We start from the raw sequence: 25,797 nt of genomic DNA on the forward strand, positions 1-25,797 counted from the left end.
AAATGTCAGAGCTGTGAGGTAAGATGTAAAATAAATAAGGAAGCTTGTCCCTGTTTGTTACGGAACGCTGATTACAGAGCAACTGATGTATCTCAAAATCAAAGTTCATCTCAAATAATCCATTTAAACCATCGCTTTAACAAATCCAGACCGACCTGATCGAGTATGAGGAAACTCAGTGGCAGTGGCGCATGAAGGTGAGTCTGCTTGGTTCAAAACAAACACTGTCGCTCGGTTTCGAGCTGTCCAACCCCATGTTTCCCAACACTTCTTCTGACAGCAGAAGATAGTGACTAAGAGGAGTGGCATAGAATGAGTGACTCTCTCACAAAGGAGCTTCATTCTGAAAGGCGGTGGTGTCAAAACTAACGTCAGGAGCAAAGTCTGTACTGGAAGAACCTGAACAACCCTTACATCATTAGGCTAGGCAGTCGTTTTTTCGTCCTGATCTCGGTGTGTAGCTATAAGGCGGACTCCGCAAAGACTCGACTCACAAGTCTGCTGTTCGAGGCTGTGAAAAGAACCAGGACTCAAGAAATCCCTGATTTAATTTGACTTTTAACTTTCTCGTCCTCATCAACAAGACATGGTGCTCTGGATCATTCTCCCCATCGCCCTCTCGCTGGTGTCATTCATAGGAACATGGAGTGTGTAAGTGAACCAGGCCACTTTTTACATTTGATCTATGAACATCCTGAATAAGTTAATGTCTCACTATTGACTATTGCTTTTCATGTTTTTAGTTTTTAATATTTGACCTATTTATATGGGCCATCAGCGAAAAATATATACACAATAATTACCTTATTATGTTTTTTTGTACCTTTTTATTGTTTTAGACATTCTTCACATAGGTTAATCAGAGAAAAACACTGAAAGCCAAATAAAATAAAAAAACACATTAAAAGCCGAAGAGGTAACTTTTAAGTCATTGTATTTAAAGGTGGTCAGTGCAGTCTTTCAATTTGAATTAAAAGCTCTTGAAAACTCACCTGTTGCTTAACATTTTGTGAATAGCGAACCCGTTGAAAAATGTGATCTGTCAAGTTTCTCTGTGCTGCCGGGTGTGAACAACGACAGTTGTGGTTAAACAAAACGACAAATGGATAAAAACAAAGACATTAAACATGCTGTCACATTGAGTTACTCAATCTGTGAAAACACCTTTCACATATATACATATATATATATATATATATATATATATATATATATATATGTGTATTCATATATATTCAGATTTTGAATTTGAGATGTTACACTTTGTAAATTTTAGCTAAATTGAAGGAGAGAACTATGGATCCCGGTCTGGTCCACCAAGGCTGTACAGTCTCCTTGAATTCAATTCAAAATGCTCTTTCACAAACTCATAAACAGGAGTTCTCTGACATTGCCTGATTGTTTTCGTTAAGATTCACGAATAACACTTTGGGAAACTTATCATATGTCAAAATAAACATACTAAAATCCAATGGGTTCCTTCCTGACAACACCCATCCACCAAGTTCTGTGGAATCTGTTTGGTTGTTTTTGTTTTAGTTCACTGACAAACAAACACAGCCTGTGGTGAAAACATAAGCTCCCTGGTGGAAGTGATCAGGTGTTGATCCAAATGTTACAGGTACAGGAAAAACTCACTGGAGCCAACTGATTGTAAATCGGTCCACAGGAATGACAGGCTGATAATGATAATGATCTCACCTAATTCTGAAAAAAGTGAAAGGTGATGGTAATATTGATGCAGTGTTACATCAGTAATACAAAAATCCAGTCATGCAGTTTAATGTTGGTCCCCGTCATATCAATTATGTCACAGAACCCAACTTGTGTCACTTTATCTTTGCTTCTCTTTTATTTATCCAGATATGGCCTGGCCCTCTCCAATGAACACGTGTGCTCCCTCAGTGACTGGTAAGTCGTGTGTTGTTAATACGAAAATGTCATCATCAACATCTGGATGTGACAGATTCTCTTAAAAAAACATTTTGAACTTTTTCTAAGGGAGGGAAGCAACTTCTGCACAGGGGATAATTCCACTGGATGTTGCATGGTTCCTACCATAAGGTAAGAATACAGTTTACTAAATGTCATAACATTTTTTTCATTTGTTCTTGAAAAGGTGAAACTAAGATAAAGATAAAAGATAAGATAAAGATAAAGTAGCTTTATTGTCAATTTCTTAACATGTTCAAAACATACAAGGAATATATACGACGTTTTCAGCTTCCAGTCAGACTAGAGGATATGGCTGGGGGGAGTGAGGGGAGAGAATTTAGCTTCCTAACAGCTTGGTGTATGAAACTATTTCTGATAACTAATCTGAACAAATGTTTCCAGCACAAGTGGAACCCTGTTACCGGAAAATTCCCTTTTTACAGCCACAATCAACGCTGCATCCATCCTGTGTGAGTTTACCTGCTTAAGGCCGAACACCTTCACACACATGATATGAGTGCCATGTTGTAGCCCTGACAGCTGTGACTTCCTCCTCAGTTCTGCTCTTCTGCATATTCCACCATGCACATGTTATGGAGAAACACGCATGTCATTCTATGCTGAGCAAGTTTGCGCTGGTATTTGGCGCGGTGGCGTCCATGGGGGCCTTCGCTGCTGGAAACTGCAACGTGAGTTCTGCTCTCCCTGCACAATGGGTTTTTGCTGCATGAGATTCAAGATGTCTCAATGTTTGTTTTAAGGCACAGGTTGGCACGGATCCTCCATCCAGTGTTTTAACATAATGTTAGAGAAGCTAAGTAAACTGAGCGATTTCTATTAAAGTGATAATATCAAGTGCGTTCAAGAGCCCATAGCAACAGCAGCACTTGACAAATTCTAACTTTCAGTGAATCAATCCAAGTTTACTTAAAAAGCCCCTTCCAAACAAATATGGTGTTTTCCAGGTGATCATAGGATGTTAGAATTTGTTAAAAACATTCATGTCATCGTATGATGTCAAAACATTTGAAAAAGACCATATAAACATTGACATTACCAGAGTAGACAACTATTCAAATTTATAAAATTTATTAAGATTAAAATGAATTAAATTAAAGTGTTTTTTTACCGTAATGTTACTGAGTAATGAGCTGTTTAACCCCGATGCCTAAGGTTGTCCCATTAAAACAAAAGACATTTTCTCAGCTGATATAACTCCTGAACACAGATCCACACTTATAGTAGTCTTTATAACGATCTGTGCCCATGTCTCTACCTGGTGTTCGTGCATTGACCCTGGGACCTGCTGACTGTTCCTCCACAGGCTGGTTACCTGTCACTGCTTCACTACTTCGGAGCTGCCACCAGCTTCATATGCATCTGCTTCTACACTATCCTGCTCACTGTCCTGACCAAGAAGTGTGTGCTGACTGGGTACGAGAAGATCCTCTACCCATTCCGCATCACCTCCACCGTGATTCAAGCCATCGTCACCCTCTGCTGTATCCTTTCATAATCCATGGATGGTAAACATTATTGGTGGGGTTTCATACAGGGGGTGTGGACAGTTTGCTTCAGCTGTGACGTCGGTGTAACACTCTCCAGCTGCTTTATACAGCACCACAGACCCTTTGTGTTGCACTTGGATCCGGCCGGCTGCTCTGTTGACAAAGTGGGACTGGCCACTACAGTCCACCTGAAGGAAGCAGATTAAGAATGTATAAGTGGCATTTATGGCCACATCAATCTTTAACCAGTGTTTTCCTGTATCGCTTGGCTTCACAAGTCCCACTCTGACATGTGGAAGCTACAGTGTTTAATGTAAAACTCAGAAACACTGAGTTGCGGACATCCAAAAGTAAATGTATTTATATTTGTTATATTCTTAATGGCCTCTTCACACCCACATTCTTAAAGTGCATTTACGTACAATGACGATCACATACTAATGGCACGGCCGCAGGGGTATCTCCATACACCAGTTTCTCTCAGTGTCTTGCCCAAGGGCACTTCCACCCCTGGAATGGAGAATACTACACGAAGCGCTCTACCCCCCTTATGTGCAAGCAGGTGAAGTTCTGTGTTACAGGATGAGCTGCAGCTCACGCTTCCTCAGGGGTTAAAATCATTTTCACGTTTCCTCACAAGTGAGCGCAAACTCACTTCATTGGGCTAAACGCATGTCTGCGAATATTCATTTAGGTCATAGGATGAGAGGAAACAGATTGAGTAGACAGATTTGCATTACATTCCTGAGGATATTCACCCAGCACCTAAAAGGCTTCTTCACACAGGGAGGCCTGTCACTGCCTCTGACTTATAAATCTGTATTTGTGCTTTGTTGATGTACATGTGTTTTAGTGTCCTCAGTAGTCTCTTCAAAAGAAATCCACAACTCTGTCACTAACTGTTCCAAATGTCCTTAACTCGCACACCTTCAGATCTGATTCTGTTTTCCCAGAGTGATTACTTTTACGTCCACCTAGCTGCCATATTTGAGTGGATGATCAGCGCCAACTTGGAGCTGTTTGAGTTCAGCTTCGCCGTGGAGTTTTACTTCTTCTCGTCCTTCATGCTTTCAAACCTGCTGAACAAACGAGAAGAAGAAAAGCCTCTCATGATGACGATGCCCTGATGTGAGGCATCACATGAATCACACGGGCAAATGATGGACTTAAGGCAAGACAGTGACTGGGACATGGCAGGGGAACCTGGAATTATCTTTTTCATCATCCTGCAAAGATGGATTTTTAATCCATTCATAGATGAGCACTTTTTTTCCTCCCCCTGGAAACTGTAGTTAGATTTTACTCACCTGGTAAATCTGTTGCATAGGTCAAATCTTTATTATTTATTGGAACAAGACCATTTGTGCGGGATTAGCAAAATACATCAGATGCAATTATTTATTTTTTTCCAAGCGATGTTGATGCGCTGCCAAAGTTCAACTAACCTGGGGTATCATACTCTGATATCCTTGTTTACATTGGGTTTTTTTTATGGATTTTGGCACAATCAGCAATGACCTAAGAATTTATTATTGTGGAGACTTTCATTATTTCTGATCGTTTCTTAACATGAAGGTTGGATGTAAGGACTTACGTTGAGCTCCGGGACTTCAAGGAAATCATGACACCGACAGGTCCTGTTCATAGATTTGACTGTGAGATAACAGGCGGGAGGAGGAAGTGAGAAATATTCAGATTTAAAGTTTCCTATGAGCGCAAAAGATCCTGTTTGACTGAATGATTAAAGAGCGACGAGTCAGAAAAATATGATTGGACAGTTTATCCACACTAAAAACGAGGGTGAAAACTAAACGGCATAAGTATTAAGGCCAGGCAGCAGTGACAACGTACAGAATAGTGGGGGGGTTGTCTGTTCTGCGGCCCATTACAAACTTTTAAGGTGTGATCTATTAATGTATTTTAGTGGTTGTGAGAATAAAACTAATAATTTAAGGCGCTTTTATATAAAGTCACTTCAAAGGCCGTGAAAATAGTTCTTTCTGCAACTATGTGGTCCAACATGAATATATTATGAGCAGGTTTGCTTCTTTTTCAACTTAAGATATAGTATTTCTGCAGTTGTGGTCTCGTCATTGTTTTGCTTACCACAGAAATCAGAGCTTCAGAGAGAATGCAGCTGGATGTGTAAATAAATAAATAACTTCACCATATCACATTGAAACTGTGCTTATTCCCACTGCCCCACTGTGATTCTACACTGTTGAAGGTGAAAGTACTGAAAGGTTTTTACAGAAGTCAAGAGACAAACATGTCCTCGAGGCATTTTCTAACCCTAACCCTTTCAAATATACTTCAAGTATAAAAAGTACCTGCCAAGTGTAGTGTATTCCTATAATGCGACTGTCTACAACACCATAAACTGTGCCGAATGTATATTTTGTTTTATACAATAATACAGACTTATTAGGGAATTCTACAGATGATGCTACTGTAAATACTTCATTTTTATATTGTCAAGTTTTACTTCGCCGGTGATGCCCCTGCTGCAGGAGGCGGGGTCTAATGTTACCTGCCCTGATCAGATCAATTCCTCTCTAATGGTTGATTACTTTAAAACAATGTGTGGAACAATGCCTGGTAAAGATAAATTTAAGTAGAAAGTAGATATTTGCTGATTTCTGCATTTGAGGAAAAGTAAATAAAGTCCCTTTATAATAAATCATTGCACTACAGACACTATGAATCCATAAATTCTCACAAAACGAGGCAACGTGGTCTCTGGTTTTAATGCAAAGCACTTAACCTTTACTTGAAAGAAGGTAATATACATCCTGGAATTACAGATAATAAAGATACATTATGAGCAGTCATTTCACAATGAATATCATCTTTCCTTCGCATCAACCGAGAAAGGAGTGCAACATTATCTACAGTTGTTTTGTTAGGAAGAAAACAGTGAAAAGCACACCTAAGTCTGTCAGCATCTTTACTGCATGATACACTGTAAAAAAAAATGCCATCTATATGCAGTAGTCCACATGAACCTCAATAACAAAAAGAGAACTAATAAGAAAAGAAAAACAATTTGAAAAAACAAGAGTTCCATGGTTGTTTTAACTAAGTAGTTCAAACTGCAATGCATACATTATAAATAAATGTAAAGGGAAAGGGGGGAAAAAAATTTCAAATAGTACTACAAGCAATATTCCACAATTCCAGCATGGCTGAAACAATAAGTGGCCTCAATCCAAACCATACACTTTGGAGTGTGACCACAGCTCTAACAAACCTTTAAGATACTGTAGATTCTTCAAACGGGTGCGCCTGAAAGTCCAACGTATGTTTAACACTGGATAAATCAAGTTAAAAATTGCCCTTAAAATTGGTTCAGTGACTTGATAAATTGCCAACCTTCTTTTCCTGTGGGGCGAGGAACACTTTGATTAAGGAGCGAGAACGACGCGAGGCCTTTTCATTAAGCAACTTTCGTTTTTGCAACTTAAAGCCGTGAAGTACAGAAAAAAAGCTTGATCTCATCTAAGCTCGGGGCGGTCACGGGTATTATGACGTTTCAATTCGAAAAAGGAAATCATTGTGTTCTCGCTGAAGCTCATGTACGACCTCTTCTTCTTCTTTGCGGCCTCTACTTATGAAAACTGCTCCACGGATCTCTCACGATGGGGGAAGCTCCAACTGTACACACTATGAACAATTCTCTTCTCAGTAAAAGGAAAAGGACACTACAGTAGTTGACAACTCAAAAAATTATTAATGTGATGATGCGGATTGGTAATTGTTTAAATCTACAGCAAGTTGGAAGGGTGGTTGTTTCAGGGGGGGTGGTTTCAAACGGTGTACAGGTTCTTGGTGGTGGATCCGCTCTTGCTGGACGTGTCGTCATGTGACTGGTAGCCGATCATGGCTTTGTTGGGGATGCTCAGGCGCTCTTTATAAACTTGCCTGTGGAAGAAAGATGGAAGTTAAATTCTGCGTGAATTAGTGTCACCATCTAGTGGTCCGATGCAGTCAGCACTCTGTGTTTTATTTCCTGTGAACAGGTTGACATCACTACCTACCCTATCGTCATGATGGCATCCCTGTTTTGGCAGTTGCTCGTCCAGATGGCTATTTTGTCACCTTTGGGTCTGACGTTGACCACAGCACCACACACGTCTTCACTTGCCTCATCGAACGACTCGCCGACAAAACACAAGAGCTGGAAAACACAAAACGTGACTCACTACATTAAGTATCTTTTTTTTGGGGGCCGGGATTCATAGGACAATGTTGGTTTGTTTGGCTGCTCAATGAAAACAGTGGTTTTACCGTCTCCATCCAGTAGCGGTCCAGGTCATTGTGTCGCTGTTGTTTATTGAGAGTCATCAGCCATCGACCTCCCAGTTTGTTCCTGTCGTCCTCCCACATTGGCTTAATCCCATCCTACCACACAAAGTCAGACGGCTATTAAATATCACTTAAAAAAAAAACAAGTTGAGTAGAAAATGGTTTAGTTTCAACTCTACTTTCTTAATAAAAGGCAGATTTTATAAAAAACAAACAAAAAACAATAACTCTTACCTTAAATAAGCAATAATCACAACCAAAGCCAAGTTTGCTAGGTTGCTGTATGTGGTTGTATAATCTATAGAAAACACAGAATAAAACATGACTTTAGCTTCATCTGACATCACATTAAAAGACACAGTGAATCACTTAAATCTGAGAAGTCTAGTCAGTCACTTCTAAAGTGGCCCAGTTTATATTTTCGCTCACTCTTAAATGCGTCATATTATAATTTATATACCTCTAATTTGCGTGGCTTCAGAGCTTTAGCAATACGATGTACTGCAGATGAACATGCAATTAATGAAAAGCAGACGATAGAGGTAAATGAGACGCATAAACAAAGATATTGCAAACTCATGCTGTCCACACATCATTTTAAAGTAGCTTTACATATGTGGCTTTGTCATGTGTAAGATATACACAACTACTTTTAAAATTGGCAAACACTTATAACCTCTATAAAGTGAGATAACCATTGCAGGATAATTAGAGCAAACTTACGCCCAGAAGTCTTCCACTGTGTCAAATTTGGAAATGAGACGCAGGTTCTCTGTCCAGCTTTTGCTCTTGTCATTTTTGAAATACCACAGCGCCCATCTGAGAGAGAGGAGGACAACAATCACAACACGGTCAATATTCACAGGACTGTAGAGAAATGACTCGAGAACAGAAGGATAGAGATTTCTTTATTTTGAGGAAACCGTGCGAGTATATTGGAAAGCGAGAAAAAAAAATGGATCAGGAAGTTTCATTAGAATGACATGTTAATGAATGAAATGTCCTGATGACAGATACACAGCAAAACACTACAGCTCGTCACAAAACATTATCAGTGCAACAGAACAGTGAACGGTGGCCATCAGCGGCACCACAAACGCAGCCTTTGTTTATAATTCTTTCATCTATTCCCAGGAAGGGGCTAGCAGGGGACGGACGAGGGCAACGAGAGGACAACAGCTAAACCCTGTGGCCCCATGAGCCCCCCCCACCCTCACTCAGCAGTAACCAACCATCAGCCGGACCCTCGTGTCATAAACACAGATATTAATAAACTCAACCAAACAGAGGATAAAAATAGACTGCTCCACTGACATAATTCCACAACGTAGGCGGAGATATGAGCTGGCTCTCCTCTGGTGACCCCGGCTGAGCACGCAGGGTGTATACATGACTCGTATGTCAACAAACATGACGGCCAGCAGATGAGAGTCAGCGAAGGATTTCGCGTGGGCCCTGCTCCTCGCAAGTTACTCAATACTGCCAGACTAGAAGAACAGTTTCAAACCCTGATCCAGTTTAATGGTTATATTCAGGCGTGGCCGGGGAAGTGGATAAGTAAACACAGGTGTAGCTACTTCAGCTACTTGTGGGCTTGTGTTGTGAAATTAAGGCGACGTGAAAACATGTATCAACACAGAAGCAGTGATGCTTTGAGTTCAGACTGAAAGCTGCTGCTTGTTGCTTTCTGACTAAAGAACATGTCTCTTCCTGCAAACTGCCGGAGCGTCAAACATTACAACACATGTTTAATATTAATATTTTCCTTGTGGGGAAATAGTCAATGAAGCAAGACAGAAGCGACATCATCCCTCCAACTGAGTCATCCACCATTAAGGGCATCCCTACCATAACATTTCTCAATAAAACCTGGGCCCATACAAGCCCAATGTGAGGATAACGTGGGCCAGATGAGAGCAGCAGAGGAGGGGACCACCTTGACCTGTGAAGCTGGGCTGAATAAGCAGAATGGCCTAGAAAGGGACTTTTCAGCATTTCGTAAAAACCAACTGAACAATGCTCCTGAATAGGTCGTCGCCACCACAGACCTATATGATAGTGTTTCTAAAAGAACATGGTGAACAACACATTTGTGACTCTTCTCATTTTTATGGCAATATTACATCTTTTCACGCGATACGATTGTTAAAAAAGAAACTAATACAGAGCACATTTCAGGTAACACACAAGGGTAACTAAAGAGAAGCATTTTGACTTTGTTGTCACAGCATCATCCTCTACACAGACACTGTACAGAATCATTTGAAGCACGTACGTTAAAACTACATGGCAGTGACAAACATTAACAACTTGCTAAATTAATACCGGACGTCTGAATTGGGTCAAAGCCTGAGAGAAAAATAAATGAGGACCTTCCCACAGACAAGACAAAGATCTCTTCTCTCTGAAGTCAAGCCATTTTACATGTTTTTTTTTAAATAGAGCTATTTGGTTTTATTGCCTTTGGAGTGCATCATAGCATAACCTGTTTTAGACTTTAGACTTTCCTCCATGTTGTGTTCGGTTCATTGTTTCTTCCTTCCTGTTATAACCCCCCCCCCCCCAAACCAGTCGGTTTAATTGTTAGTCAGCAAGATGACGTAAAAACTAGAGGACAGTTTACCACGACACTAAGTGGAATGATGTGGTACGGATCAGGGAAGAACCCATGATATTTTGTTGGAGATCCAGAGGCGTAAAATGTTTTCATAATTTCCAGTGATTTCTCAGAGAATCATTCATGGATCTTGATGAAATAAAAATGTATGTGTCACATAAAACTCAACCTAGTGAATTCAAATGCGGTTTCATAGAGGAACTGTTGGGCCTTGGCGGAAGTAAATGCTCTACAGTGTGCGATTCTAGTTTGAGTCATTATTTCTGTGATGCATTGGTGTTTAGTTGAGCAAGTGTTGCAGTCCTAAACCTCACTAATATGAGAACACTGCAGCAGATGTTGGCAGCAAAACCTTTCAGTTGCAATATCCTTTCAAACCCAGCAGCTGTGTGTGTGTTTTTGTATATTCTCACTTGTTTTGCAGAGGGTGTTTGACGTACTGCTCGGGATTTGCAACGACTTGGCTTTCAGTCGGTTGATCTTCAGTTTCAGGTGCTTTCTGTAGAGAGAGAGAGAAACACAGCGTATAACATATTAGATGTATATAGAAAAAATACATCAAGTCTCATCTATGTACTTTGTGTGCTGATCATGAGGAGGGGACCAGCTTTCAGCAAAGGGGAGATGATGGGAGACAAATGAACATTTATCAGTGTCATGATTTGACAGTCGATGGTTACATTTACAGGGCTACGACTAATTATCATTTTCTATATCCACAAATATGGCATTCCCTTTTCTGTTATACAATACATAATAATTTAGCTTGCAAAAAAATACACATGTGCAGAAGCAAAGATCATGATTTCAATTGTCCATTTGTTAATTAAGCACACGAATATGTGTTATTTTCAAGTAACATCTTTTACATCAACTCTGATCGATTTATTATCAGTTATCGCGGTTTATTTTCCTGCTCTATTACTATCACAGTGCAGATGAGGTCCTGTGCGGTGTCTTCAGGTCACGTTGACAAGTCGGGGAGCTGCATCAGTGCTGCAGCCACATCACAGATCTATGTGACGATGACACGCTGTTAAACATCGTGAAACACTATCGATTCACTTCAATGAGTGGCAGCACAACGTTGATGCTACAGATAGAAGCATCTCACAGAGCGCTAGCAGCTAGCGTTAGCTTCGTATACTACAGGAGAAGGGACAAAAGGGCGAAGTGAAATCGAAGCTAACCTCAGACTAATGAGTTAACGCCTGCTAGCATTAGTTTATTCAGCCGGGCTGAGCTATGCTAGCTCCCAGCGAGATACACACGTGTCCGGATTGTGAAAAAACACCATTAATAAAGTCGCATTGGGAGCATTTACACTCACTGACGGTTTACTGAGCGACCGACGTGTTACCGACTCGCATCGAAGCGTTTAAAAGCCTCACAGGCAGTTTGGATGACCGACGGGATGCCGGTCAGTCCCTCCCTGCCGACACAGACTCACGCATCACATTGCCGTGCATGCTAACGCTAACTGTGATCCACGCCAAACCGGCGCATCAGTCACCAGAAGCCCGGCGTCTCCACCAGGAAGCTGCGGCTCCACGGAGGCGATGCTTGCGAACAGCAGACCCGGTGGAGACCAGCTCCATCCCTCCCTGCACGCTGCTCGGGGCTTTTCTCCCCCCGCGCTCTTGTCTCTCTTACCGGCTCCGATGTCGCCATCTTGACAGTAGAAATGTTCTGCCCGTTCAGCGCGTCTGCGTCACCGCCCGAATACTCACACTGCTACGGAAGCCGCGTCTGTCCAACGTGAGGGTGGGAGAGACCGTGGAACCATTTGAAACCAAGAAGCATCTCAACAAAGCATCGCTGGATTTATTCAGTGTTCGACACAATCACATCACTGATTCGTGACAAGTGGAACAAATCAGGAGCCAATATTGAATATGAAGTACATCTAATATCTGCCATGTATGTCTCCCAATTGTTCTCGTTTGTAACAAAATGTGCTTTTTGCCTGGCCATCAATTATTTTGTTGTCGACACCATCACGCAACAAAACCAAAGATTCATTTTCACTCACATTATGCTGAACTTATAACAACTACAACAAGCAAACAGAGCCCTCAGGTATTTTATTGGAATTTCAACTTTACCTTAAACAGCAATGAAAAATGTTTTTTCCAGATTTAAAAACACATTGCCATGTTAGGACATTCTGTTTTAAAGCATTTTTCAATCTTATTTCTTTTAAATTTCAATTTAACGTGTTCTTGTGTTATTTAAAATCAATTCCCTTATATGAATTACCATTACCAACATTTTATCAACAAGTTTTTATTTTCCATCTATCATTTCTTGTAGAGAAGTATTTTATGAAAGGTGCTTTAAAAAATAAAGTTTATTATCATCATCATAATCATTATATACTATTATTATTATCACTTATTTGATAAGACCTACTGTTCATTCACTGTTCATTTTACTATCTTGTAATCAAAGTGATCCCGAGCTGAACATGAGAGCTGTGGTTTAACCTTTAGAGTAATTATAGAGTTCACCCACTCACACAGCACGTTGTTACAAACACCATACCAATATTATATCCTATATTGATTCGGGCCTCAGGTCCTCTGGCATGGATTCCATTGATTACATAATTTCTGCAGATTTGTCAGTTGCCAATCCCCTGTCACATCACACAGGTGATCTCCTGGATTCATGTGGGGTCACTGACGTACAGTGAGCAAAAACCAGTTTGAGACAATGTCTGTTATGTGACATTGGGTATTATCATGCTGGAGGTATCTACTGGAAGATGGAAAACTGTGACGAGAATGGGATGAACATGGTCGGCAACAATACTCAAATAAGCGTTGATATTTGAGTGGTATTAAAAAGGGCCCGGCCAGTTCGACCATTTTCCACTGAGCTCAGAAAGTGTCAAAGTAAAGTCTGGAAGCTGGTGTGTAAAAATGCGAGGAGATCAGCTGTGTCAGAAATACAGTACTCAGACCGGCCCGTCTCATACTGACAAAAAAGTCACAGCCAAAATCCCAGAGACATCAAATGTTCCCACGCTCTGTTGTTTGACGTAAACATTGACTGATGCTCTTGGCCTGTATCTGCATAATTTTAGGCATCGCACTGTTTGTTAAGGGCCAGGGAAAGTAGCACAGGCCGGGAGGAAAAAGCCCAGACCCACAGCAGTGACAGGCAGATGTGGTAAAAATATGTAAGTGGCTAAAATTAAAATGACTGGAGCTTCATTCAAACTTAAAATTTATGGGAAAAATTCAGAAAACTTTCCAGAGGTGGAGCTCAGCATGGTGATGCAATTTCTCCAAAAAGCTTGAGTTGTGAGATAATGGGTTCAAATATAGCACAGAGAATCTATGACAAGACGAGTTGTGTTTGTTTAACTTAAGTGAGTCATCTTGCCGAGTGAGTTATTTTCTGACACCCTCTATGTCATCTGAGAGAAAAACAACACAATCATGTTAATAGATCTGGATGGAAATTGTGCAAAAGCAGTGAATCATCTTGGCTAAGAAAACATTACTTAACAGAAATCCCCGAAGTGACTGGTACAGTGCATATTATTGGATGTCGAGAAATAAAAAAGAATATAAATTTAAACTAGGATGGCACATACCTGAGCCAAGGCTCAACGGTCTCCTTAAATTCAATGAAGCTGCAATAAATAGCACACACTCATACCAGTCCCCTAAATAATAGCAGATTTTGTATTTCTATCAAGGTCAATTCAATATTCTCTGAGTAATCAACGCAGATGTTGAAACATGCCTCATCACGCAATGTCAAAGAAGGTGCGAGAGAATTCCTTGATTCGACCCCTGATCTGGATCCACACCAAACTTTAACGGATTCTCTCCTGACTCATTCCATATCCTCCCACGTGGTAATCCATTCTGTAGTTTTTGCGTAATCCTGCATACAAACTTTCAAACAAACTCAGACTAAAATAAAACACCCTTGTCGGATGAATAAAAAATTAAACATCTTCAGGTGGATAAAACAGATCAAATAATCAGCTGTCAGAGAGGAACAGCTCTTTAAAAAGCCCACACATATACTGCACCTGAAGTCAAGCGTAACCTGGCTCTTCATCTTTATCACACACTCATGCTGTTTGTTAACCAAAAAATCAGGACAGAGAAAATCATGATCAGGTCCAAAATATAAATATGACTTTATTTCACAATCCCAAAAGAGATCAGCCATCCGTAGAAGGAATGCTAAATTGAGTCTCTTCTCAAGTCTAAACTGGATATACTTTTCAGTAACATACAGTATTTCCATTTGAAAATAAGCAAGATCATCCATTGTCTAAACACCATTAACAGTACAGTAAAAACAATATGGTTCACCTACATATTTGCACATTTTCTACTCATTAAAACTTGCTGTATTTTTCAGATTTCTGAATGCTGGTGCTAGTTGTTAGTTTCTTGCCGATACAAAGAGGTTGAGTGTGGACTGTTCCACACACAGTAAATAAAAAGGAAGATTCAAAACTGTAACTTTTCCAAAATATTCCTTTTAAATAAACTGATCTTTAAAAGTGTTTACATTCATTTTCAGTTGTGTTGTGAGTTCTGATAATTGCTGGAGGGTCGCTTTTATCTGTGGAAGACATTTGAGCTCTAGTTGCAAATCTGCAAAATAATTTTTGACTGATACTTGAAAAACAGGATTAATGTTGAGAAACCATCCAGAGAAATGACAAAACTACATTTGTATTCATTCATATATCAAATCAGTGAGTGCCGAGTTATTTTAAAAAGCACCGCGCCACCACTGTTCAGAATAGAACCATGTGAAATGCATGTACCTCGACATCTTGTCTGATTAGCACCAATAAGAAGTCAAAGTGTTTAAAAGCCCACAGCTTTCTAGCGTGACAACAAGTGAAAAGTTCATCATCTCTTGTGCTGAAATTTCACTGATGACAAGATTCATGGGTAAAAATAAAAAACACCTGATTCACGAGGAGTTGACACCAACCCCCCTTTTTCAGACCCTGTCAAAAAGATATCTGTAAACAAAGTCTTCATGAGGGCTGAGCACCCAAAATCGTCTTAGGTAAGTGTCTGTGTGGGATCGTGATGTTTGAGTGGTTAACACAACAGAGGGAAAAAAATAGTTTGATGAATCAGCGTTGGCTAACACAGTTTTACAAATTCAAATCCAGAGGATTGACGTAAGAATATTCTGTTAACACATCTGAGAACCTGTTGAAGAAGATATGGATGTCTGTTTAGCACCATTCAAATGCACAGTTTCTTAAAATCCTATAATCCCACTCGTGCTTTATGAAAGACCTTTGAACATAAGTGCCAGTAATGATAAGCAGCTCATTGTTGCAGCATTTCATGATTCCTCGTTCTGCTAAGTTTAAAATGTCCTAAATGCTATTTTCAGCCGAATGAATGAAAAATCTAATGGATGCAAGAAAACTGAGAAAATGAAACGGTTCATGCGTAAGTGTCAATATATCTCTATCTGTACAAACATATTCAGGCCTATGGATTTGGACCTTTTTCAAGTTAAGAAAATAAAAAAAGTGCTTCTTAATATGCCATACATGTCTGTGAATAAAAAACAAACCATCCAGACGTAGAGAAAATAAACAAAAACAACAAACCAAACAAGTACATTTCCTTCCTCCGGTGCCGGCAGACGTCGGCGGCAGTGGAGGGAAAAGAATGATGCTACATGTGACACTCTGTAGTAAATATATGGACAATATTAGTTCTCTACATGATGTGGTGTAATGAGTTTGCTTAACAAAGGTTACAGTGAACATGGCACCGATGTAAAAGCCAGAGGAAGAGAACTACTGGCTGAAATAAAGAGCGTAGTCCTACGGTGAAAACATAAAATCTGAGCGCCAACACATAATAATGCAGGTTATCATCTTGCAGTAAACAGGCTTACACCAGGAATTAAATAGAAATCGTTATGATCACAATAAATAATCACATCTTTTTTTTTTGTTCTTAGTCATGTATATAAAACATTTTTAAAAACGCCTTTAAAATGCTTCAAAGCACCATTTCCTTTATAATAAAAACCGACACCGAAACTCACAGTTAAAAAGCCGACAGACTTTGGTCTTCTCCATCACTCTGGATGCAAAGAAGAAGAAGGACAAAGTGAACAAACGGAGATTAGAAAAAGCACAATGAAAACAACGTAAAAATGAGAGTAGCAGTTTGAAGTTGGTTGAGGTAAGGCAGAAGCACAGGGAGTTTTCTGTGTGTGTGTGTGTGTGTGTGTATGTGTGTCTGTGTGTGTGTGTGCGTTTTAAAACATGTCGACTAAGTCCAGTGGCTGTACGGCCCTGTAACTTGAGTAAGAGCATAGGGGGACACGGTGACGACCCCGTCCCTCGGGAGAGTCAGTGCTCGGCGTGTGGGGACATTTATTGTCCTCCTCGTCTCCTCTGCCTCCTCCCCCGTCTCCTCCTCCAGCTCCCCACCTCCTTTGCCATTCTGCCCCAGACTTTCCTCCATCCTCAATCTCTCTGCCTCCTCCTCCCTTTCCCGTTCCCTCTTGGCCATTTTGGCGTCCCACATGGCCATCCCGTGGCCTGGCTCGTTCAGAGACTTGTGCTGGTAGAAGACCAGTGAGATGCGGGTGGGGTGGCTGCGGTCTGGCCTGAGGATAGGGGTGGTGGCGTGGAGCTCCCGCCGTGCACACTCTATCAGGATGGAACCATGCGACGGTGCCACGGCGACTCCGCCTATGTCATTGTCCAGGAAGTTGTGCTCGCTGTCTGACCACACCTCCTCCTGCTTAATTTCCTCTGGTTCAATTTCGGGAGGTTGTAGGGGGAGGGGGAGAGTTGAGAGGGCAGGAAAGCCATGACCCCTGACCTCTGCCGCGACATCTCCTGCAGCCCTGTGGAGTCCGTTGAGCCTGCTGAAGAGGCCCTCAGAGGTAGGTCTCGGGGAGAAGGAGGAGGGAGGAGGAGCACTCCCACTGGGGGAGGGTCTGAGCAGAGGAGAGCAGTGCACATCGCTTGGCTCAGTTTTAAAGGTAGAAGGGTAATCACTAAGGGCATTATGTAGAGGTATACGTTCTGACTGGACACTCTGGTCACCAGGTGTCTGGGAGTAACCGTTCATGCCGTCACTCATTGTCTTATAATTGAGAACTGGGCCATTCGGTCCAAACCGGAGCCCAGACAGGCCGGGGTGGCCGGGGGGGATAACCTCCCTCTGTGGTGTGACCCCTGCACCTGGAGCAGGGTAGTTGCTGTTGCTCTGGCTGTAAGTGCTGTGTTGGCTACCCCCCGGTAGATATCTTCCAACGCTGGCAGGTCTGGGTGGTTGTCTGCATGAGCTGAGGTAGCCCTGTGGCTCTGTGGAGGAAGAAAATAGGAGATTATGTTTTCACCCCTGTCCAGTTGGTTGGTTTATTTGATTGTTAGCAAGATTATGCAAAAACCACTGGATGATTTACCACAGTACCTGGTGGAAAGATGCATTATGGGTCAGGGGAGAACTATAATTAATATCTCAAACAATTTTAGGGGACTTACATCGATGACAAATCCATTCTAACACGCCTGAAAACACATATCATGAGACTACTCATGTTCACTGGGCATGTGCCAGCCGCTATAACCAAGAAGCATTTGGTTGTTTGCTGCAGAATGAGCTAGGCTACAAACGAGAAGCTGCAATGGAGAAATAATGCAGAATTTAACTGCACAGCAGCTGTTAGCAAAGACTACAGGGTTCGCAACACTAGACTAAAATGGTGCCAGCAGCGTTTCAAAACTTCAGTCGATTTTAAACGTTGTATGGATGTAGTCTTAGGGGAGCTTGATGGAGGTATGCACTCTATCGATTGCCATTCTAGCATTGCATAAATAATTTAACTAGATTTACTACCTTTGTTGGGGGTTTCGCTTTTCACTTTCCCAGGAGTGAGAGGAGTCAGCCCGAGCTTCTTGTTCATTTTATCTGCTTGAGACTTCAATCGAGCTTCTTGTCTTATCTTACGGGCTGATTTCACTGGTTCGGCCAGTAGACGCACCTGATAAATACAAAAATAACAAGAGTCAATGATTTAAAACATGATTGGCATTCTTGTTTTTTTTCTGCATTTCTCTGTAACAGAGAAAAACAACATAACAAATAGCCACAGATGCTCTCCTGTTCCCTCACCTCTCGGGGAAAGGAAGACAGAACTTGCAGAGCACCACTTTGGACTTTGGCCCACTGGCCATAAGCCTGACCGAACTCATCCCTGTCAGAGATCTTGTAGAGTGGCAGAACATGGAGCTGCTCATCTTCTGGTATGCTACGCACTGCACGGTTATCTTCCCTGGTTAAAGTGCAAACCTGAAAAAACGACACAGACAAAGGGAAAGTTGTTCAAGCAAACAGAAGGCTGCCTTCAATCAATAAATCAAGAGACTGAACCTAAACTAGAAGCAATGACCTTTGAAATTGGTTGGGGGTGCGTTTAAACAAGAAGTAGACCACATGGTGTCACATTCATCACTGGCTTACCACAGTGCTGCCGTTATTCATGTTGTGAGTGTCCTTGTGAGCATGAGCACAGAAATCCACACAGGCAGTGACTCCGGAAAACGGACGTCCCGTCCTCATTCCCAGCCGGCATCCGTCCCCTGACTCCTCGAAATCCACCTGTGACAAGTAAAAGGACAAACACTTGAGCATAACTCATGAGAAGAACTGAGTAAAGCTTCACCTGACAAAAAATGTCAGTCAGAGGAAATTATATTTCAATTATATTAATACTAGCCAAGGAAAGCAGAGGTAAGCGTGGCTGTTTAATGCTTCATACCTGGTTTTGGAAGGCCTCAGGAGCCAGTCGTTTGTAGAGAGGTGCCAGGTCGGTGGCGAGACTCTGTAGGTTGTTCTCTATTTTCTCCTCCTAGAATTAAAAGATGGATTTGAGAGTTTTGGGGTGGAGAATAGTTGATTTTATAGACAGTGATTCAACAATTGCCACAAGGAAAATATTTGTCAATACAATATAAAATGTCTCAAACAATGTCCTGATTTTAAGCAAAACATAATTTGATTGATTGCTACTGAGTATTTCTTCACGCTGAACCCCCCTCACCTCTTCTTTGCAGTCTCCGAGCAGTCGAAACTTGCGGGGCACTTTGCTGCGGGCAAATTTACAGCCGTTGAAATACATGCTCCAGGAGCAGCCAAAGGAAAACGAAGCTCCACACGTCTCTGGGTCCATACCCTGGCATGCACAGGTCCGACTGTGGAGATGTAGAGGAGGGAGAAAGATAAAGAAACCGAACAAAGCTAAGGGAAGAGGTAATTTCACTGCACATCAAGAATTGCTCACTCTTCATTGAGGGCGCAGCGACGGCTGGTGGGGGAGCCGTGCTTATACAGCGAGTCGGTGAGGTCCCGGTAGAGGTGGTCCGCCACCGGCCGGGGGACTCCCTCCCAAGCCAGGATGAGGATGACCAACACGGCAGCGTCACAGAAGTGCCCGGGCCTCTTGCGGACCAAACACAGCAGCTTCTCCTCCTCACTGCCACGTCTGATCACCTGTTGGAAACACACATACACCCAGAACATGAGATAGAGTTTTTTACAATCATTAACAGTTAAGGTAAATGTTAATGTGAAGACCTTGACATCTTTGTTGAGGTGTGATGTTGGAAATCAGTATCTTGTTATGATAAAATTGTCGAGGGGCAGGTAAGAGTTTATTGTGTTGCAGGAATAAGGGTGAGAATCTGAATTCTGCCCTGAAATATACTGCAGTGGGATCAACAACAGTATAGAGAAATATGTATTCAGGATTCTATCACAAAGAGCAGCCACGTACCCATTTAGCGATTGGACACCCCTGGGTGCTCTTTCCTTCTCTCCCAGTATAAGAAACAACTTCCACCCTCACTGCACTTCCTTTGGAACCGTACCTGTGACAACACACACAAGACAAAGCATTAATTTGTGCCAGTGACACGGAGAACACATCACCGACAGCACAAATCTTACAGTTTTTCTTTCTACACATACCGAATGGCAACACACATCCTGGTGCATTAACAAATGAGCAATCCAGTATTTTATCTTCCCTTATGTAGCATTTATCAGCAGGAAATAATACATATGTGGTTTCCAACACTATAATGTAGTTTTTATTATTTCATGTATGTAGCAACAACAGTAAAACGTCCAGCTTAACTCACATGTGGAGGCTATAAATAGATCATTGAAAACAAAATAGTAAAACACAGTTGTTGTCATTACATTAATTAGAAAGTTGATTTGAAAGCTGATTACAACTACATTATAGTTTGTTCTGAACCATGTATTAAATGTTTATGTATGTGCTTAATGGGTGAACTTAATCTAAACTGTTACTAACTGAGCCAACACTTGTGCCCACAACAGATAATAGCAAAATTCACAAACTGTAATTGTGTAATAAGTGCTTAACATGCACTACAGCGCAGCATAGTAGTCCACACTGTCCCGTACAGTATAAATGTGTAAATGGCAAACCATTAACTGCAGAATGGAATTGTTCCGTTAAGATCGGCTGTCAGAGGGACTGTGATGGTCCTCCAGTTGTTTTAAACAGGCTGTCATCTCCGGTTTACGGGCCCCTCGTCTCAGCTCGAGGGGTTTCCTGTTTCAACATGCTCTGTGTGTGTGTGTGTGTGTGTGTGTGTGAGAGTGTGTGTGAGTGTTCATGCGTGTAGCTGATACAGTGTTTGTGCATGTGTTGAGCTAGCTCAGCCATGCCTCCTTTTAATGACAGACTCTCGGGCTGTGACCCACCCCATTCCACCAATCCTGTGGTTGACTAGCAGGCTCTCATGTTTGGTAGTAAACACACATACGATGGTAGTAGTCACTCTACCTGTTCTCCATCAGTTCTCTCACTGCAGCCACACTAGGTCCTGCCCCAAGGTGAGTGTAGTAAGGGCCTTCTTCTTTTTCAATGATTTGTTCTGTGGATAAAATAAAAAGATATATTAGATATAGGGTTTATGACAAATTGCACAATGACCAAAATGAACCCAGATTACACATATTTCTTTTATGACTAAGTCAGAGTATTGAACATTTTGGCAGTAATTATAGTCCAAATTTCAAGACCAACTAGATCATATCAGTTTACAAGTCTACACAAATATGGCAGAGAATATCAACCTCCTTTTGCATGAATTGGCCCTTGAATTAGGACGCAGCTAGTGTGTGTGTGTGTGTGTGTATGCGTATAATTCCATCACAAAGACAAAAATGGAAAATGAAAGTCAGTTTGTGGTCGTGTAAGAGCTGATTTAGTCACTATGTGGCCTACATCCAGTGTGCAACCAGTGCAGATTAGTCCTGCAACAGGTTGGGTACCTGCATAAAAGTTGTGTAATGCATTAAAAAGAAATTCAAAGAAAAACACAGGCATAGGTAAAACTGAACCAAACGGACAAAGTCTGGCTCTGCTGCTTGTGAAAAGTGCCAAATTTTTAGCTTTTGATAGCCACAAGCCGTCAACATTGAGGAAACACACTGACAGCTGCAGGAGCAAAGGTGCTGAACCCAATGACTCGTAATTTTCCAAAGACAAAACAAACCTCTAAAACAGGAGGACAAAGAGTCCATAAGCTTTTTGATGTGAGTGTATGTGTACATAGCATGTGTGTTTAAGCACAGGTGATTGTTAGGATTGCTAAGGTGCTTTCACATGCGAAATCTTAGGGAGTCAACTCACCCATGCATTGACAGGATGGAAGATCAGCCAGTTTTTTGGAAGGTGTATTGAGCAGGTTCTTGATCGGGGTATCCATAAAACTCACTGGAGACTCCAGGAAGCTGTTGATGCTGTTCTTGGAAGGAGTCGACTCTGCAGAGTGGCCCATATCAGCTTCAGTAGCCGTGGACAGGACAGTGACAGGTCCTGACCTCTCCAGTTTGTAGTAGCCCTGCTGGCTTGGAGGAGGCGACTGCGGCGCCCCGGAGAAGCCATTAACAAGACCATGGTGCCCAGTGCTGTGGCTGAGGAAAGCGTTATTGGCTGGGCTGTTGTTAGGATGAGCGCCATGCTGCAGCCCACCACAGGGCTGCGCTACCTGAGATAACAAATGCCTTTCGCACTCCGGTCCTGCAACATGACCGTTGCATGGATGATGTTGGGGGAATGACCCATTTGAGTGGGACCACGGCTGGTTTTCTTGAACACTAGTGTGCATGATCCTTGTGAGATTACTGTAGCTCGGGGTCTGTGGCCCTATGAGGGCTGTACTGTGTGGGTTACTGTGATGGATGAGTTGTCTGCTTTCCTCTTGAGCCTCAGCCAAGTATCTCTTCAGGTCAATTTGAGTCTGAGGCAGAAACAGGTTTCTCTTATGGTGAAGGCCTGATTTTCCCTGTGGCAGAATCTTCTGGCCTCTGCCCTTCTGGGGAGTCTCTCCGTTGGCCATGCGTTTTGAGAGGGGGGTCCTGCGAGTGACTCCCTCATTTTGTCCGTCCGCTACTTTCTTCTTTCTGGGTTTGGCGGGTGTAGCCCTTGGTTTTTTTATGGGGGTCTTTTTCTGAGTGGGGGTCATCTGGGAGTTATAGTTGTATTTGATTGCTGAAACAGGTGTTCCTTTCGGGGGGTTGTTCTCTGACCGCTGGCTGTGTCGGGCCTGGATGATGAAGGCCAAGTCTGCCAGCTGAGCTGCCACCTCCTCTTCATCTCTGTTTCTACCTGCTTTACCAACCCTGTCTCTGTCATCCCCAAACAAGCGCTCGCGCTCTTTACTAAACTTCATCTCACAGGGATCTTTATAGCTACATTCAGACTTGATGATGTGAGAACCAAAACGCTGCTCTGTCCTCCCGCAGGGCGCTTTTTCACTGTCCGAGCTGGCCTCTAAAAGATCCTGCAGAGACAGCTTTGAGTAAGAGTTAGTCCCCCAAGAGCGCTGGATGACATTCCCTTGTCTGGCCACTGGGGGGCGGATGACTGACGTCTGGTGTAGTGGTGAGCTTATGACCGAGACTTTGTTGTAGTGGATAGCCCCAGTTGGTTTGGCTTCTTGCGAGGTTGTATTTGTAGAAGGGGTTGAAAATGGGGCAACAGTAGAAATGGGATGTTCACACTTACTTTCAGTTTTAATGGACCTCAGGGTGCTGTCAGGTATAGCTGCCAGTTGAGTCAAGGCCTCAATAGCAATTGCCTGATCAAAACTTAGATTTTTCCTCTCTGCCAAAGACTGCACACTCGGTAGCAAGACACTAGAAGAAGGTTCACTTTTCATAGGTTGTGGAGTCCTTTGCAGGCAAACAGGAGTGCTTTTCTGATACAAGTCGTTCTTCAAGTCCTCTGGCTCCTTTTTGACAAAGTGCAAATCTGGTGGCTCGGTTTTGATGGTGCGAAGAATGGACGAACGCGAGCAGAAGAGTGTCTCCTCTAGTCCCTTCCTCTCTGTTACAGACAGACACACCACAGCTGCCAGCGTGGACAGCGGGTCTTCACAGACCTCTTCTTCATCCCTCAGCTGTGTGGTGGCCTGTTCAGTGATCCACATCCATGGCTCATTCAGCTTGATCTTCTTTAGTGGAATTGACATGTCATCTGGAGGCGTCTTGGGTCCGTTTTCAGAGAAGACCTTAGGAATTGAGGCTATTATAGTTCTTTGAGCCTCTGATGCCATTATAGTTCTTTTAAATGCAGGCTTCAGATCAGAGTTTGACCCAGTGGTCATATTAGCACCGTTAGGTTTCGACAGGTTCTGAGCAGAACCATTCTGAAAAGTCACAGAAGAGTTAACGTGTTGGTGAAGTGCAAAGCTGGGCAGCTCCACCCCTGGCTCTTGTTTAATAACAGCCGGCCGTCCAAATTGGTCCGAGGCCAGGTTGTGGGTGAGCAGGTGGTTGACGGGTGGAGATTGCGTATGAGGTATGTGGCCTTCTTCCCCCTCATCCTCCTCTGCTGCCGCGTGGGTATCATCCATCTGTGCTGTGCCTTTGCCATTTAACGACCCACTTTCTGGAACCACCTGAGACAGAGAGACAGAAAGAGAAACAAGATGAGAGAAGTGACTCAACAAGCTTTGGCAGTATACAGCTTCTTCAGCTTGTTCTAAGCAGTCACGGCATACAGCACAACAGATTGCCTCCCAGCAGGGCTTGAGCATCTGCCGCAGCCACTGCCGAGGCTGTGGAAAATATTATGACATGTGAAAACAAAGAATCTGCTTTCTATAAATCTTGCAGAAACTGATCTCTAAACAGAGCTAATAAAATAAATACAGTGTTAGTTTGGTCAAGGCTTCAATCAGAAGCATATTACTGCCTGTGCTGTGGAGCGTTGAGAGCCACAGACCCACAGGTAGCCGAGAGCGAGTAAACATTTGGAGTCATGCACAGTTCAATATTGCGTCACTGCCGGTGGGTCACTGAGGGCATTAGTGCAACGTGCATATACATGTTGTGTTTGGGCTGGTTTTGTAGGTGTGTTAGTTGGCATATGTGTGTGTGCATGCAAGCACATGTGATTATTCACACAGCTGACTCAGTGATTAACCTACTAGGGTTCTTATCCACTCAGAGCTGCGCTACAGCATTGCCTGACCTTTAGGCTAATACTGATTCTGTCTGTCAGTCGAGGTACGACCATCCAACGGTCCTCATGACTGGTGACATAGTGATAAAACCCCATCAGTGACACACTCCTTGGTGATTTTAAGTGCTGTCAATTAATAAATATTAATATCGACTAACATGATATTGTCCAAATCATTCAGCCCTACTGACAATCATAGCCATTAGTCATTAGGGTAAAACAGAAGTGAAGGCAGTTTGAAAGTAAAATGTGATGATGGTGAATATGATACCAATCTGTTCTTCGTTTATAGTAGAAAAGTGTTTGTGCTGACCATTAAGGTGTGAAGTTGTTGATCTTTGCATAAAAGATGTCATTACTTTACCCTTCAGATATTTGCGTGAATTTTTGTCATAAACAAGGAGATCATTTTTGTGCTTTTTACTTTCTTTAACATTGTAAGATAGGGCATTTCTGAATAAATAAGCCAAAATCAGGCATGTGGAGAGTGCTAATATCTATGAACAGGTGAAACAAGTTGCGGATCCAAATGTATCCCATCGCAATACATATTGAATATAATGCTAAAGTGGCCAATCAGCCATGGCAAAACTATGCGCTCTCAGAGTGCCCATTTTTCTTTCCCTGGTGTTGCGGAGCTGTTGCGTTAACAAGAAAGTCACATCACGTCCATTCAGACTTGAGGTCAAAAGTGAAGGAATGTCCTCAAAGTGTTGCTGAGAAATCAAGCTCACCAAAGATATAAGTACCTATGGATTGACAACCGGAAAACATAACGTCTCCCCCCATGGCAATAAAGGACAGTGCTTTGTGCCAGGACTCAGCTGACAAAAGTATATCAAACTTGTTTGCACGACCTGCAGGGCATGTGTGCATTAATGTGATCTG

The 25,797-nt window shown here is 42.3% G+C and overlaps 3 protein-coding genes across 3 annotated transcripts in view; 1 reads left to right on the forward strand and 2 right to left on the reverse strand.

The window, feature by feature from the left end:
- Positions 1–368: 368 nt before the first annotated feature.
- Positions 369–5,614, forward strand: si:dkey-228d14.5 (uncharacterized protein LOC796266 homolog). The gene is made up of 7 exons (XM_062400405.1): positions 369–651; positions 1,864–1,911; positions 2,002–2,064; positions 2,338–2,405; positions 2,494–2,624; positions 3,260–3,437; positions 4,377–5,614. The coding sequence occupies exons 1-7, from the start codon at positions 587–589 to the stop codon at positions 4,568–4,570; spliced, it is 747 nt and encodes a 248-aa protein (XP_062256389.1). The 5' UTR covers positions 369–586; the 3' UTR covers positions 4,571–5,614.
- Positions 5,615–6,179: 565 nt separating this feature from the next.
- eif4e1c (eukaryotic translation initiation factor 4E family member 1c) lies at positions 6,180–12,161 on the reverse strand. Its single transcript, XM_062401652.1, has 7 exons — positions 12,019–12,161; positions 10,779–10,864; positions 8,472–8,567; positions 7,983–8,046; positions 7,731–7,844; positions 7,481–7,620; positions 6,180–7,364 (listed from the first exon to the last, which is right to left on the reverse strand). The coding sequence occupies exons 1-7, from the start codon at positions 12,034–12,036 to the stop codon at positions 7,250–7,252; spliced, it is 633 nt and encodes a 210-aa protein (XP_062257636.1). The 5' UTR covers positions 12,037–12,161; the 3' UTR covers positions 6,180–7,249.
- A 2,342-nt stretch (positions 12,162–14,503) lies between these two features.
- Positions 14,504–25,797, reverse strand: part of tet1 (tet methylcytosine dioxygenase 1) — a 28,288-nt gene continuing 16,994 nt past the window's right edge. The window contains exons 3-12 of the mRNA XM_062401009.1: positions 22,072–24,343; positions 21,220–21,310; positions 20,176–20,269; positions 19,684–19,892; positions 19,444–19,594; positions 19,162–19,251; positions 18,864–19,001; positions 18,516–18,692; positions 18,240–18,384; positions 14,504–17,704 (exon numbers count right to left, since the gene is read on the reverse strand). Coding sequence (XP_062256993.1) covers positions 16,659–17,704; positions 18,240–18,384; positions 18,516–18,692; positions 18,864–19,001; positions 19,162–19,251; positions 19,444–19,594; positions 19,684–19,892; positions 20,176–20,269; positions 21,220–21,310; positions 22,072–24,343 — 4,413 coding nt within the window. The 3' untranslated portion in view covers positions 14,504–16,658. The remainder of the gene's footprint in view (positions 17,705–18,239; positions 18,385–18,515; positions 18,693–18,863; positions 19,002–19,161; positions 19,252–19,443; positions 19,595–19,683; positions 19,893–20,175; positions 20,270–21,219; positions 21,311–22,071; positions 24,344–25,797) is intronic.

This window comes from Platichthys flesus, chromosome 12, assembly GCF_949316205.1.
Source record: "Platichthys flesus chromosome 12, fPlaFle2.1, whole genome shotgun sequence".
NCBI classification, from domain to species: Eukaryota; Metazoa; Chordata; class Actinopteri; order Pleuronectiformes; family Pleuronectidae; genus Platichthys; species Platichthys flesus.

Excerpts from the sequence above, each read along its gene's own strand:
- si:dkey-228d14.5 (XM_062400405.1), top strand. The coding sequence starts at position 587 with ATGGTGCTCTGGATCATTCTCCCCATCGCCCTCTCGCTGGTGTCATTC. Across the intron at positions 652-1,863 it reads TTCATAGGAACATGGAGTGT|ATATGGCCTGGCCCTCTCCA; the intron begins GTAAGTGAACCA and ends TTATTTATCCAG. Across the intron at positions 2,625-3,259 it reads TCGCTGCTGGAAACTGCAAC|GCTGGTTACCTGTCACTGCT; the intron begins GTGAGTTCTGCT and ends GTTCCTCCACAG.
- eif4e1c (XM_062401652.1), bottom strand. Across the intron at positions 8,047-8,471 it reads ACAGTGGAAGACTTCTGGGC|ATTATACAACCACATACAGC; the intron begins GTAAGTTTGCTC and ends TGTTTTCTATAG. Across the intron at positions 7,365-7,480 it reads GATGCCATCATGACGATAGG|GCAAGTTTATAAAGAGCGCC; the intron begins GTAGGTAGTGAT and ends TTTCTTCCACAG.